This window comes from Anguilla anguilla, chromosome 7 (assembly GCF_013347855.1).
Source record: "Anguilla anguilla isolate fAngAng1 chromosome 7, fAngAng1.pri, whole genome shotgun sequence".
NCBI lineage: Eukaryota > Metazoa > Chordata > Actinopteri > Anguilliformes > Anguillidae > Anguilla > Anguilla anguilla.
The window spans coordinates 32,700,593-32,720,920 of record NC_049207.1 but is presented as its reverse complement, the minus strand read 5'-3'; the positions used below and the strand labels follow the sequence as shown (position 1 = coordinate 32,720,920).

The window sequence follows — 20,328 nt, the reverse complement described above, 5'->3', positions numbered from 1 at the left end:
CAACTTCGAACTTGAGAAAACATGTGGCGGTAAGTTGTATGTTAGTTTTGGCTGTGGATAGCTAACTATTTGACTGAGTGGTCATATATTGTCTTGAACAATTCGTTTGTGAAATATACGCGCATTTGTGTACCTTCCAAAATAGCTGTGCCTAATACCACACGCCTTGTTTACAGCATTGTCGCCCTTTTTAGTACAGTCTGGCTTGATTGACAATTCATTTATTCAGTAGGTGAGAGTATAAGCTTTCTAACGATGGATAACATGTCTAATTTTGCTTTTGGAATAGCGTTTTCCAGGTCAGCATAACCAATATTTTTCTTATCATCGCATTCACTTATGCATTCACTCACGAAAGGTGGTCAACTATTATTTGTAATTTCTTGGGAAATACTATTATTATTGAGGACTTCTGGGCATAGCTAAGCCGCATGTTTTCTGGTAGACCTAGCTGACATCGTTTTCTGGAGCAAAACAGAAGCGGATTGAACTGTATTGTTGATTTACTGTCTCTGTGTCCATCTACTGAACACAGATAAGATTTCATCATTGCTATGTAAGTAGGCTATTATTGTTCAAAATACTTCGGTTATATACGTTATTTTTGAAATTGAGTGTCATGGGACTTTGGAATATTGTGGATAAGTGCATCATAAGGTACAATAATGGTGCGACAAAGTATTATGCTTTCCACATATAAAGTTTCTGTTTGAATTTGAGCAGGCTCCTCTTTGTTGTGACGACGAGTCTATTTTAATGGATAAATCCCCTGTAGCCTCATTGATATTTTTTCTGTCAACGAAGGGTTCACCCCAACAAACTGATGAGGTATACAGACTTAACAGAGTACAACAGAAAGCGAAAATCCTCCTCTTCTGATGAACCTCCTGTGTATTGTTTTATTTAAAGGGATATGATTTAGGTCATATCTGAATTTGCACATGGCTATTTTATATTTTCTTTATTTCTATTGGACAAGCATTTACAATTTTATATTTTGGACATTTGGATTTTTACGTTCATCTTGCTCTGCTTATTTCAACATTAAATCAGATTATATGAAGTAACTCAGTACTTGAGTAGACTTTTCACAAGATACTTTCTTACTCTTACTCAAGTAATTATTTGGATGACTACTTTTACTTCTACTTGAGTCATTATTATTTTAAAGTAACAATACTTTTACTTGAGTACAGTTTTTGGCTACTCTACCCACCTCTGTGTTCAATACATTTGGAAAAGTCATAAAGGGGATTTTCACGTAAGGATTTCATGACGGCAGGTTTATTGATTTTCTTTTGACAACAGTCAAATTGACCGCTGTGGCATTTCTAATGTTAATTACTTTAACTAGGCTACTGTAGCTACCTTGCAAATGCCACATTTCTAAATTAAGGTTAGCTCAGCCTATAGAACATGTACAAAATAACCCATTACAAACACTTAATCAATTTTGAAATATGACACTTCGATTTATTTGTAATTCATGGGAAAGGAAAAATGACTGAATCTATGCCTATGTGTTTCTTTGAGCTATAATGTATGTGTTTGCATATATGTATGTGTATGCATGTTTCGCACTAGAATTAATTATCTTATGGTTAATAAATATGTATTACCTATATAAGCTACTCAACGCAGTACAAAATGAAATGATATTTCAACAAAACTTACAACGTACAAAAATGGTAAGTAACTCACGTATACAAAGCACTGTGTATGAGTCCTTAATTAAAACTTGCTAAATTGAGGCAGTTACAAGAAACAATATTGGCTATCTTAGCTCACAAATTAAAAAAGCTTTATTCCAAAGCAATGTTACTCAATGTCTCCTAAATTATTTCCTGCAACTTAGCCCTGTGTTTTTTCATATTACTATCAGAAGCTAATGTGGTCATTCAAACTTTGTGCCACATCAAAGTGTGAAAAAACAAAAATTGCCTCATGGAATAAGACATCACTTAAATAAATGTTGTAAACAGCTGATGAAAACTTAAATGAAATGAAACAAGACCAGGTTAAAACCTTGTATATGGCTGGACCTAACATACGTGATCCGGCCGACCAATGGTGTAACTTCATAACTTGGCCGACCAATGGTGTAACTTCATAACTTGGCCGACCAATGGTGTAACTTCATCACTCAGTCACTCAGTCACAGACATTCGCGTTTAATAGGGCTGGCCCCGCTGTTGCGGTCCAGCCAATAATTTAGGAAACATTGGTTGGTAATGTTTTGGAATAAAGCTGGTTTAAGTTCTATGAGCTGAGATCTATGAGCCAAATATTGTTTGTTGTAACAGTCTCATGTTCATATCAAAAATTCTAACTGCAGGCCTAGAATTAGCAAGTTTTAATTAACGACTTGCAGACATTGTGTGTGTGAGTAACTTGGCCTTTTTTATGTTGAAAACATAATATGCACACACCAGATAAATCTGTATCGATGGCTGTTTGGTTTGTAAATGAATTATTTTAGTTTAATTTGATTTATTTACGTGTAACATTTTTGATATGGTTATTTTTGGATTTGTCATGAGAGACCTTCACTGTTAGCCTTCACTAATAATGCTCAGCATATACAGTGCCATGAAACATTTTGCCCCTTCCTGATTTCCTCTATTATTGCTTCTTTTTCACACTGAATGGTTTCAGCTCTTTAGACAAAATGTAATATTTAGGCGTGCCTAGATTGCTCAATTCAGACATTATGTGCTCCTGCAACCAAATTACGAGTTGAAAGCACAAACTCTATGTTGATGGAATAACTTTGGATCATGTAGAGGAATCGTGGGCTGAGACTGAGAACAAGGTGCGTGAACTGTTAACCACCAAGCTGAAAATGGAGGCCAACTCAATTCAGATCAAACGAGCCCATAGAAGGGGTAAATTCAGACGAGACGCTGAAAGACTCTGAGGCATCGTAGTGAAGCTTCTGCATTTTAAGGATAAGGAACTCATTATGGAAAAGGCAAGAGCACACCTAAAAAACATCTTGGTGTACATAAATGAGGACTTTTCCGAACGGCTGAGGAAGAAAAGAGCTGAACTTTTGCCTGCGATGAGAGAAGCCAGAGAAAAGGCTAATTATGCCATAATCAGCTATGACCGGCTCATTGTGAGACCAAAGATAAACACTGTCATTGAAACTGTGCCATAAGCCATTAAATGTCTATTAAGCCACCAAAGAAAGGACTAAGAATTGCCCATCTGAATATTTGAAAAATAAGGTGCAAGATCTGGGTTGTGTGCTGTTAGAAAATGTTTTACATATTACTGCCATTTCTGAGACACATTTAGATGCATCTATAGAAGACACAAAGGTGGCAATACAAGGGTATAACATATTCAGACATGACAGAAATAAGCATGGAGGAGGTGTAGCCTTTTACATTCAAGATCATATACCGGTCAAAATAAGAAAGGACCTAAGTGCACCAGGTGTGGAAGTGTTGTGGCTACAGGTTCATCTACCTCATCTTAAACCCATATTAGTGGGCTGTTGCTACAGACCACCTAGCTCTAATATACAGTACCTTGAGGACATATGCACAATGCTACAGACAGTCACTGATACTGACAGAGAAATATATTTTGTTGGAGACCTTAACATTGACTGGTTCTCCAATACATGTACACTGAAAAAAAAGTTAAGTGATGTAGCTAGTGTATGTAATTTATCCCAGATTGTGAATTTACCAACAAGAGTCAATATCAGGTGTTCAGGAATGTCCTCTTCAACTTGTATAGATCATTTTTTCACTAATTCTGTGGATATATGTTCAAAGGTTGTATCTGTACCAGTAGGCTTCAGTGATCATAACATCATTGCAGTGGCAAGGAAAACAGAGGTTCCTAAAGCTGGGCCCAAAGTGATATACAAAAGAATTTATAAAATTTTTTGTGAAAATGCATTTGTTGAAGACATGAATAAGATACAGTGGGATACTGTGGTTAAATTAACTCATACAGAGGCTGCATGACAATTATTACAATTATACTGTTTTTATCTACTTGTGACAAACATGGTCCTATCAGAAAACTAACTGTCAGAACCACTAAAGCCCCTTGGCTTGATTTGGAGTTGAAAAGCTGTATGACAGAGGGACCAACTGAAAAAAGCTGCTATCATATCTGGTAGCTCAGCTGATTGGCAGGCTTACCGTTCACTGAGAAACAAAGTCACAAAAATGAATAAACTAAAGAAAAAGCAATATTATCAATCCAAGATTGAGGAGATTAAGGGTGACAGCAAAAAGTTATGGAGAACCCTTAATGAAGTAATGGGTAAAGATAAAATGAATAGAACTCCCTCATTTATTGAATCTGGTGGTGGATTTATTACCAAACCTCAAGATATAGCTAATTATTTTAATAATTATTGTATAGGTTAAGTGGATACAATAAGAAATCAAATGTTGCCAGTGAATGGTAAGCTGAGTCACTAATTAAACAACATATTATGTACGACAAAAAATGTGAATTTGACTTTACCAATATAAATACAGAAGAAATGGAAAAGCTTCTCTTGTCATTGCAGTGTGATAAACCTTGTGGCTATGACAATCTGGATGGTAAATTACTACAGCTGTCAGCTAGGATTGTGGCGAAGCCACTGTGTCATATTTTTAATTTATGCCTGAATGAAGGTGTTTATCCACAAATAGCAAAGGTTACTCCTCTACCAAAAAATAGCAAGGAGTCATTTACTGGACCAAATAGTCAGCCTATTAGTATTTTGCCCGCTTTAAGCAAACTTATGGAGGGTATTGTATTTAAATAGATTCAGCATTATTTCTCGGAAAACAGTATCAACTCTGAATTCCAACAGGCATATAAGGTGGGTTACTCAACATGTACAGCTTTAACACAATTAACAGATGATTGGTTAAAACAAATTGACAGAAAGTTAATGGTGGGTACGGTACTGCTGGACTTCAGTGCAGCTTTTGATCTTACAGACCATGAGCTAATACTCATCAAACTATCTGCATATGGATTCAAAACTTCAGCTAGCAATTGGATGGAAAGTTATTTATCTAACAGACAACAGTGCGTTTTGTTTAATGGTACCCTGTCAAATATTAAATCACTACAATGCGGAGTTCCACAGGGCAACTGTCTAGGGCCTCTTCTATATTCCATATTTACAAATGATCTGCCATGTGTATTAAAAAATGCATGCATGGCTATCTATGCTGATGATGTGCAGAAAATACCAAGGAGCTTAATAACATGCTTCAAGAAGAGCTGATGCTGGTTTCTGAATGGGTTTCTGAAAATAGGCTAAAGTTGAACATCTCAAAAACCAAGAGTCTGATACTCAGCACCAGGCATGCTCTAAAGACAGATCAAGAGCTGTGCATCTCTTTGCAAGGGGTAGCTATTGAGCAGGTTAAAGAGGCCAAATTTTGGGTGTCACACTTGAGGGAACACTGTTATGGTCAACTCACATTAATAAAATGGTTGCCAAAATGAGTAGAGGCATTTCCATCATTAGAAGTTGCGCTTACTTTTTAACAGATAACGATTAAGCAAGTAATACAATCTTTAGTCTTGTCCCACCTCGATTACTGTCCAGCAATCTGGTCTAGTGCTTCAAAACAAGAGCTTAATAAGATCCAGCTCACTCAAAACAGAGCTGCCCGCCTTGCTCTGCACTGCTCAATGAGGGACAGTGTGGAAGGCTGTTATGGATGAGGGTGGAAGAGAGACTGGCATACAGCCTGGTCATGTATATAAGAAACATTTGTGCCTTAAGAAAACCTACATACTTATATTCACAGTTAACACACACCAATGACATTATTATGACACCAGACATGCCTTTATGGGATGCTTCACATTACCTTAAACTGTAATGTATAGGGCTATGTCAACCTGGAACAAACTACCACAACATTTAACCCAGATTATCAGTAAAACCAGTTTTAAAAATAAATTAAGAACAGCAATTATTCAGAAAGAATTCAGTTTAGGCTACATATGATGTTCTCTATGTGAAGGTTGATTATATTTGTGGTGTTAACCGAGGTAAGGCTTCACTATGCACTAGTAGTATTGGGCAGTTATATATACAGCACTTATATATACCTAACCTACCAACTGTATTATTTGCTTTAACCATTTATTGTTGAGGTGACATTATGAATGTGAGAGAACTACTTATTTTCTCTTTTTTTTTTTTTAATTTCTTTTTGTTTTGTTGATAATGTGGATTGTCTATAATGTGATGTTTGAATGCCTTATCTTGTCTTGTCTTTTGTGTGGACCCCAAGAAGAATAGTTGTTACTGAGGTAATAACTAATGGGGATCCTAAATAAATAAATAAAATAAATTAGTAGACGATTCAGGACAACTATGCCGAATACGGAGTTTCACAGCGCTACCATTGTCGCATTGGTCTTGCATTTACCAAGCACCCCCTCCCTGCAGTCTCATTTGTAACTACACCCCCAATGCATGATACACTGGACAATAGTTTTGATCTGGGCATACATGAAAACATTATTTTACCATTAAAAATATGTCCAATTTTACTTTTGGAATAGCATTTTATAGCTCAGTGTAACCGAAAGTTTTGTCTCGTTATAGCTGCATTATGTATTCAGACTGTGGTAGCAGTAAAAGATACGACTTTCGTCGTTTCTTGGAAAATACTATTATTCTTGAGAAATTCTGAGCATGGCTAAGGCATATGTTTGCTGATAGACTTAGCTGATAGAACTGGGGAGCGACAGCGTTCATTCTCTCTGTCTCTATCTACGGAACACAGATAAGATTTTGTCGTCGAAATTACTGCAGAAAATATTTTGGTTATATACGTTATTTTTGAAATTGAGTGTCTTTAAATAGGTTAGTGGTATTTTATAATGAGGATATTTCACACTGTAATGTAAGCATTCGTTGTTTTGCTAAGTAGTTTTTGTTTTATGTATGCACCGGATGTGACCTCAACAGGAACATTGCCAAAACATGGTGGACAGTTGAATATTGTTTTAATGTCATCCCATCCCCATACAAGAAAACATCACATACTGCAGAGTACAGAAAAGCATACAAGAATTAATGATTACACATTTAGGTACTGTACTACATTGTGTGATAATGTTTTTTAAATTATTTTTTAAATCTGATATCAATGTTTTCACCTACATAAGGGGCACATGTATATGCTTTATAATGGACAAAAGCATTGAATTCATTTTTGAAGAGATTTTGGACATGTTTCAGGACCCCTAGATATTTTAAGCCACTGTACTGACGGAAAGCTTGTAATTCCCACTTGAAAATGATTCAACAGTAAAACAGTTGATTTGTAGTGAAATACATGATTATGTTGTGATTTACAGCAATGCATAATTTACACATTTTGGATAGATTTGGAGACACTGTGTACCCTGCTTACTTTTTGACTCATAGATCTTTAGTAGTTCTGCGTATCCACCCTTAGATTTTATGTATTTTATTTTGATGTACTTGTGGTCAAGAAGTTTTTGTTCAAGGACATGAATAGTTCAACCTGCTGTATATTTGCAATCTCTCAGTATTTCATTGCGAACTAAAAAAGAGCAAATTAATTTCTGATTTTTTGCGTAGACATTTACATTTGTGGCACTTTATTTCTTCCTAAATTATGAATATAAACTAATCTAAGTTAGTACTGTAAATGGGTACAAATGTATTGCGTCATTAAAGTCATTTTCAAGTCTCTGTGATGCTCACATCTGGAGTTATAAAGCTTTAAATAGGGCAGCTCCTAAATGGGCAAGGATTGGACAGATTTGGCATGTGCCATGTTTTCACAGTGATGTGAAAGACTGATATCAAATGTGAGGAAGTGTTTGGCTGGAGTTATTGCTGCTGAAGGTGGTGCAACCAGTTAAGACATTCAGGGGGCAGTTACGTTTTCACAAGGGTGATATGAGCGTATGATAAAACATTTTAGTAAATAAATGAAATAAGTAAAAAAATTATTTTTTGTCACGCTAGTTCCCATTGTTTACTATTACATTTTGTATAAAGATCTGAAACCATTCAGTGTGCCAAATATGCAATAACAGAGGAAATCGTGAAGGGGGAAAATACTTTTTTCATGGCACTGTGTGTATTGGGGGGCTAACTAACCTAACTAATATGCTTAGCTGTTAACATAGGGCCATTGTTAGCGAGCCCTAGGCAGTGTTAGCATAGTGGTTGTTAGTGGCCTGCTTTATTAGTATTCATACCGCTCACAATGAAAAAAGGTTTGTGCTCTTCTCTAATGTGGGCATTTCACGTACTATAAGCGTAGTGGCTCAGTCATGTGTTATGTTTGATGGACCAATCTACGGTGAAGCTAGAACATCGCCAGCATTTTTCTGATGGTGGAATATTTTATTATAATCTTATCGCGAATAATCTGGAGTATTTGTATAATATTCATGCAATAATCATTCAAATATTAATTCAAATATTAATTCAAATTTACTGTTTGCTGATATGTGCATGATGAATAAAGTTTTAATAAGGAATAATAATAAATAGGAACATTTGTAAAAATTTCTTCCCATACAACAAAGGATTACATATTGTAGAGTACTGAAAAACATACAAGAGTAAATGATTACATACAGTGCCTTCGGAAAGTATTCAGACTCCTTCACTTTTTTCACATTTTGTTACTTTACAGCCTTAGTCTAAAATTGATTAAATTTATTTCAATTTTTTTAGTAGCCACTCCTGCATTGTCTTGGCTGTGTGCTTAGGGTTGTTGTCCTGTTGGAAGGTGAACCTTCGCCCCAGACTGAGGTCCTGAGCGCTCTGGTGCAGGTTTTCCTCAAGGATCTCAATGTACATTGCTCTGTTCATCTTTCCCTCGATCCTGACTAGTCTCCCAGTCTCTGCCGCTGAAGAACATCCCCACAGTGTGATGCTCCCACCACCATACTTCACCATAGGGATGGTATTGGCCAGGTGATGAGCGGTGCCTGGTTTCCTCCGGACGTGACGCTTAGCATTGCAGCCAAAGAGTTCAATCTTGGTTTCATCAGAGCGGAGAATCTTGTTTCTCATGGTCTGAGAGTCCTTTAGGTGCCTTTTGGCCAACTCCAAGCAGGAGTGGCTTTCATCTGGCTACTCTACCATAAAAGCCTAATTGTTGGAGTGCTACAGAGATGGCTGTCCTTCTGGATGATTCTCCCATCTACACAGAGGAACTCTGGAGCTCTGTCAGATTTGCCATCGGGTTCTTAGTAACCTCCCTGACTAAGGCCCTTCTCTCCCAATTGCTCAGTTAGGCCAGGCAGCCAGCTCTAGAAAAAGTCCTGGTGGTTCCAAACTTCATCCATTTAAGGATAATGGAGGCCACGGTGTTCTTCGAGATCTTCAATTCTGCAGAAATGTTTTGTACCCTTCCCCAGATCTGTACCTGTATCCTGTCTCTGAGGACTATGGACAATTCCTTCGACTTCATGGCTTGGTTGTTGCTCTGACATGCACTGACAACTGTGGGACCTTATATAGACAGGTATGTGCCTTTCCAAATAATGTCTAATCAATTGAATTTACCACAGGTGGACTCCAATCAAGATGTAGAAACATCTCAAGTATGATCAATGGAAACAGGATAGACCTGGGCTCAATTTTGAGTGTCATAGCAAAGGGTCTGAATATTTATCCATCCATCCATCCATCATCTATACCCACTTATCCTGAGCAGGGTTGCGGGGGTGCTGGAGCCTATCCCAGCGTGCATTGGGTGAGAGGCAGGAATATATTTTGGACAGGTCGTTAATCTATCGCAGGGCACACATACCATTCACTCACACACTCATACCTATGGGCAATTTAGAGGAGAGTTTGAGAAATCGTACATCAGAGCTCAGATGACGAGACAACTCTGGTTGCTCATTAGCAAAAAAGGCAATGCAAGAGCGTAAGCTAACCTAGTGACGATTCTCTCTGACCAATCAGTGTGCAGTGTTTTCATGTCACCTTTTGGTATAGCCTCAGCTCGCTTGGAACCTCGACAGAGGTGATACCAAAAAAAGTACCAGGTACCAGGTACTAACCACAACTTTTGCCCAATGGAAAACCAAAAAAGTAGAGTAGAGTTGAGTCGAGTCGGTACCATGCGGTGGAAAAGCGGCATTCGGTAATGTTTATGCATTATTTTTCAATGTGATATCAATGTTTCATCTTAAACCATCATATGGGGCAAATGTATATGCACTATAATTAACAAAAAGCATTTTATTCATTTTTTGAGAGGGTAGGTTTTTAGCCCCCTTGGTATCTTAGACCCCATAATGATTAAAAGATAGTAATCCCCACTTGAAAATTACGCAAACGTGAGTTTCACAAGTCAAAACTGTCGATTTGTAGTGAAATATATGATTATGTTATGATTTACAGCAATGCACATTTGAGACATTTTGGATGAGATGCTGGATGTCAGGTATCCACATACTTTTGACCATGTAGCGTATAAAACGTGCAGCATTTCTGCACATCCTCTCGCTTTTTCATCTACCACAACTACCACCACCAACAGATTTTTCTTGTTGGTGTCTGAGTGATACCTGTAGACACTTTAGTTATTCTGTTTTCAAATCGGCATGGAAGTCTAATAAAATATTTTGGTGACATTGAAGTTACATTGTGTGTAGCGTCATTCATGCTTTGGCCTGTTCAAGCGCTTTACATTATCAAATGGCAAGTCTACTATAGCACCTGGGATAGCACCCTTGGTAGGAGGATGGAGTCAATATGTTTCCAGGGCACTCTCTCGCCTACCTGGCAGGAGCGGAACTGGTTGACCAGCAAGGTGCATCGCTGGGGGTCCTTCCGGCCATCTAGGCTGTCCAACTCGGATGCCACCTGGTTCAGCTCCTCGTCAGCATAGTAGAATTGAGCCAGGAGTTGTGGGTCTGAGCGCTAGAGAGAAAGGGAGGGTGGGGGGGGGGGAGGTTTACTGAACCCACCACATGAAATATATTTTTCTTTGTACGCAAGATTTTCCTGCATAGAAATATTTTGTGGTGGTCGCCTTGCAGATTTCCTGGTCCACCTTGTAGAAAATATGAAACATTTAGCAGTCAAATGAGTATTAGAATCCTTTTCATTGTTTTTGATGAGAGCATTTTTGTCCATAATTCCTATCGTCCTACCGCTAACACGGCACAACAGACAACAAGATCATGGCAGCTGTCACCGCAGATGTAGAACAGAATACCAGAAGAAGCCAAATATAAATTGTTTGTGGCAACTCCTACCACTGGGTATGTGTAAAGGTAAGCACTTTACTTACAAGAAAACATGCTGTCTGTTTATTACTGTTTATTATAGCCGGATCATGCAGCAAGGAAGATTTCTTTAGCGAGGGAATAGGGGAAAATGAGGACTAAAGGTTAAGGAGTAACTGACATTAGCCAACTAGAATATAGCTTTACAGGTCATTGCTGATTTACAGCTGTCCAGTGAATTTCATTTTGTTATAGACTCAAGGACCGATCATGCTCCTATGAGGCCCCGGGGCACAAGCTTTCTGGAGGCCTGCCAACCAACCCGGCTCTGGACAAACGGAGAGACAAATGGACAGACGGACATTTTGTAAGTGACTGTGCTGTAAATTCTGTATCTGTGACTGTGCTGCAAATTCTGTATTCTTTGACTGTGCTGTAAAGTTATGTACAGGTGGTTCCTGTTGACTACTACTACTATGAGCATTTTATAGTGGTCATGAGTGGCATAGGCAGGAATGGATTTTTTGGTGGACCTAAGCAAAAAAATATGGACTCCAACAGACAGCCTATAACAAACTGTTATGCAGCAGCTTGCATGAGAACACCCTTACAACAATGTTGTCCCCATGTACAGAATAATCAAACACCAAATCACTTAACTGTCTGTCTTTCCTACACAACAGGGTCAATAGTATAAACCAGGACACATCTGAACTGGTGCCCAATAAGACCAAAGCAACACTCACTACCGATTCCAGACTGCCTCTGGGAGCAATGTCTGCACAAAAACTGTTCGCTGGGAGCTTCATAAAATGGGTGTCCAAGGCTAAGTAGCTGCACACAAGCCCAAGATCACCATGCGCAATTCCAAGCGTTGGCTGGAGTGGTATAAAGTACACCACCATTGGACACTGGAGCAATGTGAAGCACAATCTCTGAAGTGATGAATCACGCTTCACTATCTGGCAGTCTGACGGATGAATCTGGATCCAGAAAATGCCAGGAGAACACTACCTGCCCAAATAAATAGTGCTAACTCTAAAGTTTGGTGGAGGAGGAATAATGGTCTGGGGCCGTTTCTCATGGTTTGGACTAGGCCCCTTAGTTCCAGAGAAGGGAAATCTTAATGCTACAGCATGCAATGACATTCTTAAGAATTGTGTGCTTCCAACTTTGTGGCAACAGTTTTGGGAAGGCCTTTCAGCATGACCACTGTGCACAAAGCAAGGTCCATAAAGAAATGGTTTGCTGTGTTTGCTGTGTGGAAAAACTTGACTTGACCTGCACAGAGCCCTGACCTCAACCCCCTCGATTGGGATGAATTGGAATACACAATTTTAATATGACTTGCTTGTGAGGGAGTCCGGCGGCGGTTGGAGCAGCAAAAGAGTGGCAGGAGACAAAAACTTCTGTTCACCCAGGTTTATTTACAGGAGACGTGCTTCAAACCCAGAACCGGTGCAAAATATGTACAGGTGACGACACGACAAAATATATATACAACAAATACCACAAACAAAACAAAAACGAGTAAACAAAACACAGTAGGCTATGCCTAGTAGGCCCTACTTGTTGGAATAAGCTGCGTGTCTAGCATGACCACTCAGCACACACAGAAAATAAAAAGAAAAAACCATAAATAAATACTATCCATAAACAAATGAATGAGAATAATGAATTGCCCATTACAGAAAACAAAAGCAAATGCATACATCCTTCCCCCTTTGGATTTCACCCATGACGTGTCCCAAACACCCTCATGAAAAAGCCCTATGGTATGGTCCGTGCTTCCTTGGAAGGCTTCCAGAAAAACTGGCTGCATGTTTGGTTGGTGTTTGCTAGTTTTAAATTTAATGCAAAATAAAACAAGTTTTATTTTAGTAAGTTTTAATAAGTTAATAAGTTTTACCTGAATGTCACCTTTTATCTTGAATAATTTCACTTTTGTCCACAAATTTACGACAAACAAGTGTACCACTACCAATTTCATTTAACAGAAATTCCGGCCGTTTTTTTAAAAAGTATTTTAAATTCGCAGTAAAACGAACATTGTTTCTTTTCCACTTTTGCCATATATTTCCCTTCACATTCATTTACAATTCACCTTCATAACACACAACAATGGTAAGTAAATTTTTCCCTCCTTCCTTCACATTACTTTATATGGTTGTTAAGTTACGCGCAATTAAAAGAACATGAACAGGGGTTTTAAATGTATTTGACCATGTGCGCATGCTTAAAACTGTAAATGTCCACAGGTCATGGTTTCACCCCATGACAGCTCCCAAGAGTTTTGGGGCTAGCATCTTGTCCATTAGGGCTACAAAAAAAAGAAACACACATTTGGAGTAGTCTACTCACCTGGAGGGCTACAAGCAAAATGTCAAGCGAAGAGATGAGGTGGTCAGAGCTATTGAAAATAGATTTTTTTGCATATAGCTAGTAATTATGCAGTGTCATAATCTTTACACTGAGTGCACTCCTTAGTGAGTGGCAACATCATATGGCAGCTACTCCATAGTGCTGGTGCACTTATTTTGTGCTTTTCTTCGTTGGTATTTAACTGTTCTAGGCCCTGTTTCACAAACCAGGATTATTGAGTAAGCTGGATACCTGACCTGAGCGAAACTCAGAACCCTCCCAAATCTAGAACATGGACTGAAAAAGAGATGTTCTGGACATTTATTTAGAATTGTGATTTAAACACAGAATTGAGTGTAGAATAAGTTACATTAGCAGGCCATAGGTCTATCATAGCAATCAAATATATTTGTGAAGTGAATTACTTTTTCATTAAGTTATCTGCAGCCTTTTAAGTTGTTAGCTTTGTTCATGAAGTTGGCTACACATAACGTTAGCAAATCTATGTCAAGATCCATTCATTTATATGGGGAGGTCGATACACGTCCCCTTAGCAACCAAAAGTTGACCTCTGACTTATTTGCTGGCACAGAAAAAAATAGCAAAATTACTGAAAAAATAACCACTGGAGGATAACAAGGACATGTTTTTCTACATAACTAGGTACAGGTTGTTACCGATATTTTGCCTATTTATATATTTGCAAATCTGTTTACGTTTACCTGTCTGTCGAACGAAGGTGGTCTGTATATTTGCTGTATATTTCACTCTAAATCCCCCCCCCCCCCCCCCCCCTTTTTCATGACACTTGTTACATGTTGCCCCATCCCAGCACTTTTTGGTAATTTGTATTTGTCCTAATACTGTAGCTTATTCTTCTGCCTAGTTGGCTTTGCAGAAGTTAGGTCTGAATAGTGTTCACTGTGTGAACTAAACTGTGTTCTTGGCTAGAAATAGCTGTACAAAATAAGTATTGTACCTTACTGAACCTGTGTTTAGCAGTTGTCTATGACCATGAAATGCACTTTTTGTACGTCGCTTTGGATAAAAGCGTCTGCCAAATAAATGTAATGTAATGGTAATAGGTGCTCTCACTCTAGCTATGGCAAGTCCTCACCTCTGTAACGTTATTTGTTGTCCTCCGTGTGTCCATACATCTGTATCGGTGGTTGTAGCTGTGTGTCCTAAGCTCCTACTAATGCGTGCAGGATAGCATCCGTACACGCTAACTATGTTTACTAAAGTAGGCAATCTGTACGCGCTAAGTAGGTTAACTAAAGGAGGCGATCCATACACGCTTACTAGGTTAACTAAATTAGGCGAAATGCTAACATGCTAGGGTTAGCTAAAGTAACGACACCCGTAGGCTATCAGGCAATTAGCTCATCACATGAGGTTATAGGCGTTAGAGTTAGAGGCGTACTGGATGGTTTAACAATTAACAACGTCACAAAGGTAATAGGTGTATGAATTAGATGATAAACAACATCACAGAGTAATTGGCATGATGAACAGCAAAGAAGGATAATGCATGATAGAAGATGTTGTAACAGGAGGGTGGGGATATCAACCTTCTAGGAGAACCTCTGGAAGACAGTTAACATCAACATAAATTGCAGATAAACATACAAACTCTGTAATACAATATAGTGCATTTAATAGCACTATAGAGTAAAAATGCCTAAAATCCAGTTGTCGACAAAAAAGAAAATATGGTGCTGAGGTCTGAGTGAACCTGTACCATACATCAGGAAATACCGTCATAAAAACAGGAACACTGCAAACCTAAAGAAATATATACAAATATAAAGATAGACAAATTAAAGATAAAGGCAATTACAACAATACTCGCATGTCAAATTCTTCATTAAGACCTCTGTCTAACTGTCTAAAGTATGGATCCAATAGAGTTCTCTCTGCAATAGTAATTCCTCAATGTTACCTCCTCTAGCAGGCGTATTAACCCTTTCGATGCCAAGGAAGCGAAGGGAGGCAACATTGCGGGCACATTAAAATGAATGGCGACGGGGTAATCGGGGTCTTTTTGTCTGATAGTACTTTTGTGCTCACTGATTCTTTGTTTTAAACATCTTGATGTTTTTCCTACATAAATTAGATCACACGGGCATCTTATGGCATAGATCACATTTTTGGTGTTGCATGTAATGACACCTTTAATCCGAAAATGTTTCCCAGACTGAGGATGACTAAAATCATAGGTCTTCGAAGTGTTGTGACACTGGGCAGTTTCCACATGGGTAGTTCTGATCCCAAAATGGTACTAGGCGTGACTGCGTGGGGCCGGTACTAAGACTGGCACGGACAAGTTTATTGCGCAAATTGGGCGCCCTTTTGTGAACGAAAAGGGGGGGATCCTTGAATTGAGAGACAAGAGCAGGATCTATTGTGAGAAGATGCCAATGCTTCATAATTATGTTTTTGATAAAAGATTTGGGAGAAAAAATAGTGATACACGTGACAGAGAAGTCTTTACTCTTTTTCTGGGTTTTTTGTAAAAGCTCGAGGTGCGGTTCTGAAAGTGCCAAATTGTAGGCTTCGTTAACGTTTTTGCTAGAGTAACCCCGATCTAGGAAGCGTTGTTTCATAGCTGAGGCCTTGTGAATAAAATCATCAGTGGAATGGCAAATACGTCTGAGTCTGTAAAACTGACTTTTAGGGAGGCCCTTTTTCAGGGTCGTGGGATGACTCCTGCGAGCGAGAAGGGTTGTGTTCCTATCACTCTTTTTGATAGAGGGTGGTAATAAGATTACCGTCATTAGATTCAAGCCACATATCAAGAAAATGTACATGTTTAGCATAATACTCGATAGAGAATTTAAGATCTGGGTTACAACCATTACCAACCATGTACCAAAGGTAGTAAGATCTTCTTCCGTGCCAGCCCAAACAAAAAAGATATCATTGATGAATCTGAATCATTTCAAAATTTTAGTAAAGAAAGGGTTTCTCAAGCTATTCAAAACAAAGTGGTGTTCAAAAAAACCGACATATAAATTAGCGTAGTTGGGCATAAAAGTAGACTCCATACCAACAACGTCATACCTGTTTTTTACACACTCCCTAAGATCCATAAGAATCTCAAAAGTAGACCCCATTGCTGTGCCTTTAATCTGTAGAAAAAAGTATTTACCAAATGCAAAGTAGTTAAGCTTCAGGACCAGAGAAGCGAGTTCACAGAAAAACTCACTAGGGGGTGTAGTATCATGGTCTCTTGGATAGAAACCGAGAGCTTCAAGACCTCTGTCATGGGATACATTAGTACAAAGACTTTCTAGGTCCATGGTGACAATAAGTATATCGCTCTGTAAACTGTTCAGCATAGATATATTATTATTATTATTATTTTTTTTTTTAATATTTTATTTTCAGTTTTCAAATTTTATAAAGTGCACATACATACATTTCATTCAACACAAATAAATAGAGACAAAAAAACTATAAAACAAGAAAAAACAAACAAAAATCAGACATGCATATAGCTGCCAGACAATATATAAATTAAGCCTTTACAGGAATTGCATTACAATTAAGTTAGATCTCTTTAAGATAGTTAATGAATGGACCCCATATTTTCATGAATCTATTAGTTGTTTTGGACTTGAGGAAGCGTATTCTCTCCATTTGTACAACAGTAACCATCTCGTTGAGCCACTTCCGAAAGCAGGGAGGAGAGGGTGATTTCTAGTCCAATAAAATAATCTTCTTGGCCGCAACCATTTCAAGCATTAAAACTAGTTGTTCCTCATATGCAGTTCCCAGAGCAGTCTCTGAACATCCAAAGAGAGCCAGCTCAGGGTCGGGAGGAATGTCCTTTTCATAGACTTTAGAGAGCCATTGAAATATACTTGACCAAAAGTTGTGTAGAAGAGGACATAACCAGAAAAGATGTGCTGATGAGCCATCTGCCATTCTGCACCTATCACCTAGTGGAGAGACTGTAGAATACATTCTATTCAGTTTAGTTTTCGAGTAGTGAAGCCTGTGCATAATTTTATATTGAATCAGTCTGTATCTAGCATTAATTGAGCAGGTATGGATTCTGGATAATCCTTCCCTCCAAATGTCATCTGACAAGTCAATATTCAGGTGATCAGTAGGTGCAGAAGTGGTAAAGGCAGAAACAAACTGGGAAATTAGATGTTTGCTGTCCGGGGGGGCGGGGCAATTTATTAACACTTTTATCAGGCAATTTATTAACACTTTTCATCTGTCTCAGAGTTCTCAGTGAGTGTCTTAATATGAAGTTTTTACCAGTATATTTCTTTGGGGATTCTGGTTTAGAGAAAAGCAAGGCAGAAAAGGAGGACTTTTTTACTGCTGATAATTCTATGTCTAACCATTTTGTCTTCCCTGAGGATCCCCATTGCCAGTAAGTCAGCACCCTGGCATTGGCTGCCCAGTAGTAGTGCCTGAATATGGGAAGACCTAAGCCTCCTACTTCCGTGGGTTTCTGCAAGTGGGCTTTTGATATGCGGTAGGCTTTGTATCCCCAGACAAATGGTAAAATAATGGAGTCTAATTTCTTTAAAAAAATAGGCAAATTTTGAAATAAATACAGGAATCTAGGAAGGGTTACCATCTTAATTGTATTAATATGTAAAGATATGTAAAGTGATCATTTACCAGTTTGAATGGTAATGAGCTGAGAAAGTCTGAGTCTATATTGTCTGATAAAGGCATAAGATCACTTTTTCCCCAGTTGATGTTATATCCAGAGAGCTTACCAAATGATTCAATAGAATCCATCAGATGGGGAATAGTGTTTTCTGGGTCCGAAAAGCAGATCAACATATCATCTGCATACAGACTTAGACAGCTTTCCACACTACCAATCTTGATACCTTGAATGTTAGGGTGACTCCTTATACCTATTGCTAGGGGCTCCAGGGCGATGTCAAAGAGTAGTGGAGACAAAGGGTCTCCCTGCCTCACCCCACGGTGTAGTTCAAAAGGACCTGATTTATCATTGTTGGTGAGGACCAAGGATATTGGACAGAGGTATAGCATTTTGACCCATGCCATGAATGAGTCCCCAAATCCAAATCTACAGAGTGCCTCAAACATATATGGCCACTCTATTTGGTCAAACGCCTTTTGGGCATCGAGAGACAACACAGCCGCCCTGGAGTCTCTTCCATAGTCAATGTGCATGATGTTAAGGAGCTGTCGTATGTTACTGAAAGAAAATCTACCTGGGATAAACCCTGTTTGGTCCATGTGTATAATGGACGATATGTGTTTCCCAAGTCTGTTAGCCAGCACCTTTGTAACCGTTTTTTGGTCATAGTTTAGAAGGGCTATGGGCCTATAATTGCTAGGCTCTGTGTCTTCCTTACCCTTTTTCAACAGAATACATATATTTGCCTCGTACAGGGAATTTGGAAACCTGTTGTTTTCCATCGAGTCATTAATCATTCTGAGCAAAATTGGGGCAAGGATCTTATGGAATGTTTTGTAAAATTTGCAACCAAAACCGTCTGGGCCTGGTGCTTTGCCAGAAGGAGATGGTTTGATTGCCTCAACCAGCTCATTCTCCAAAAATGCGAGTCTAAATCCATTTTAGATGTTTCATCTAGTTTTGGCAGGTTCAGAGAATCAAAGAACTCTGCAAAGTCAGCACCAGTAACCTTAGATTTAGCAGTATATAAATCAGAATAGAACTCTTTAAAGCAATTTATCTCTTTAGGATTTGTCAGTAATGTTACCTCCCTTGGATTTGATTTCATGAATTGCACGGCTAGCTTGTGCACCCTTCAACTGTCTGGCTGATAACCTTTCAGGCTTATCTCCCAGCTCGAAATGTTTCTGTTTGAGCTTGAGTAAGAGATTGCTAACCCTTCCACCAAGAATAGTATTATATATATAGTATATAGTATAACAACTTTGAGGGTTTCCCAGAGTATGGAGTCAGACACTTCCCCAGTATCATTAGTCTCAAGGAATTCATTGAGCCGCGCAGTCATATAATTATTAAAATCTTGGTTGGTGAGCAACCAAGGATTGAAGCGCCAGGAGTATCTGCATTTGGGTATGGATAGCTTTAGCTGCAGTGACACAGGGCTATGGTCTGATATCAATATGTTACGATATTTTGTATTTTGAATGCTGGGTATTGATTTTGAGTCCACTAAGAAATAGTCAATTCTTGTATATGATCTATGGACATGGGAGAAAAATGAATAATCCCTGTCCGTTGGGTGTTGCAGTCTCCATATATCCACCATGTTTCAAAATTTTATCAAATTATTTAGAGTTTGAACAGAGGCAGTTAGATATATTATTAATAACAGCAGTAGAATCTTTGACAAAGGCAGGTAGAGAACTAACAAAGGGCTTAAAGAAATCAACAAAATTAGAAAGTGGTTCGAGGAGAGAGTCATTACCTGCTACTATGGGTCTCACTTTAGGTTTGTGTAGATTCTTATGGATCTTAGGGAGTGTGTAAAAAACAGGTATGACGTTGTTGGTATGGAGTCTACTTTTACGCCCAACTACGCTAATTTATATGTCGGTTTTTTTGAACACCACTTTGTTTTGAATAGCTTGAGAAACCCTTTCTTTACTAAAATTTTGAAATGATTCAGATATATCAATGATATCTTTTTTGTTTGGGCTGGCACGGAAGAAGATCTTACTACCTTTGGTACATTTCTTAATGGTTGTAACCCAGATCTTAAATTCTCTATCGAGTATTATGCTAAACGTGTACATTTTCTTGAT

General features: G+C 38.4%; 1 protein-coding gene across 9 annotated transcripts in view; it reads right to left on the bottom strand.

The window, feature by feature from the left end:
• The window catches only part of zfyve28 (zinc finger, FYVE domain containing 28), a 226,090-nt gene that overhangs the window by 160,142 nt on the left and 45,620 nt on the right, over positions 1-20,328 (bottom strand). For all 9 annotated transcript variants that reach the window (XM_035426992.1, XM_035426996.1, XM_035426990.1 and 6 more), the window contains one exon: positions 10,778-10,918. In XM_035426992.1, the coding sequence (XP_035282883.1) occupies positions 10,778-10,918 (141 nt within the window). The remainder of the gene's footprint in view (positions 1-10,777; positions 10,919-20,328) is intronic.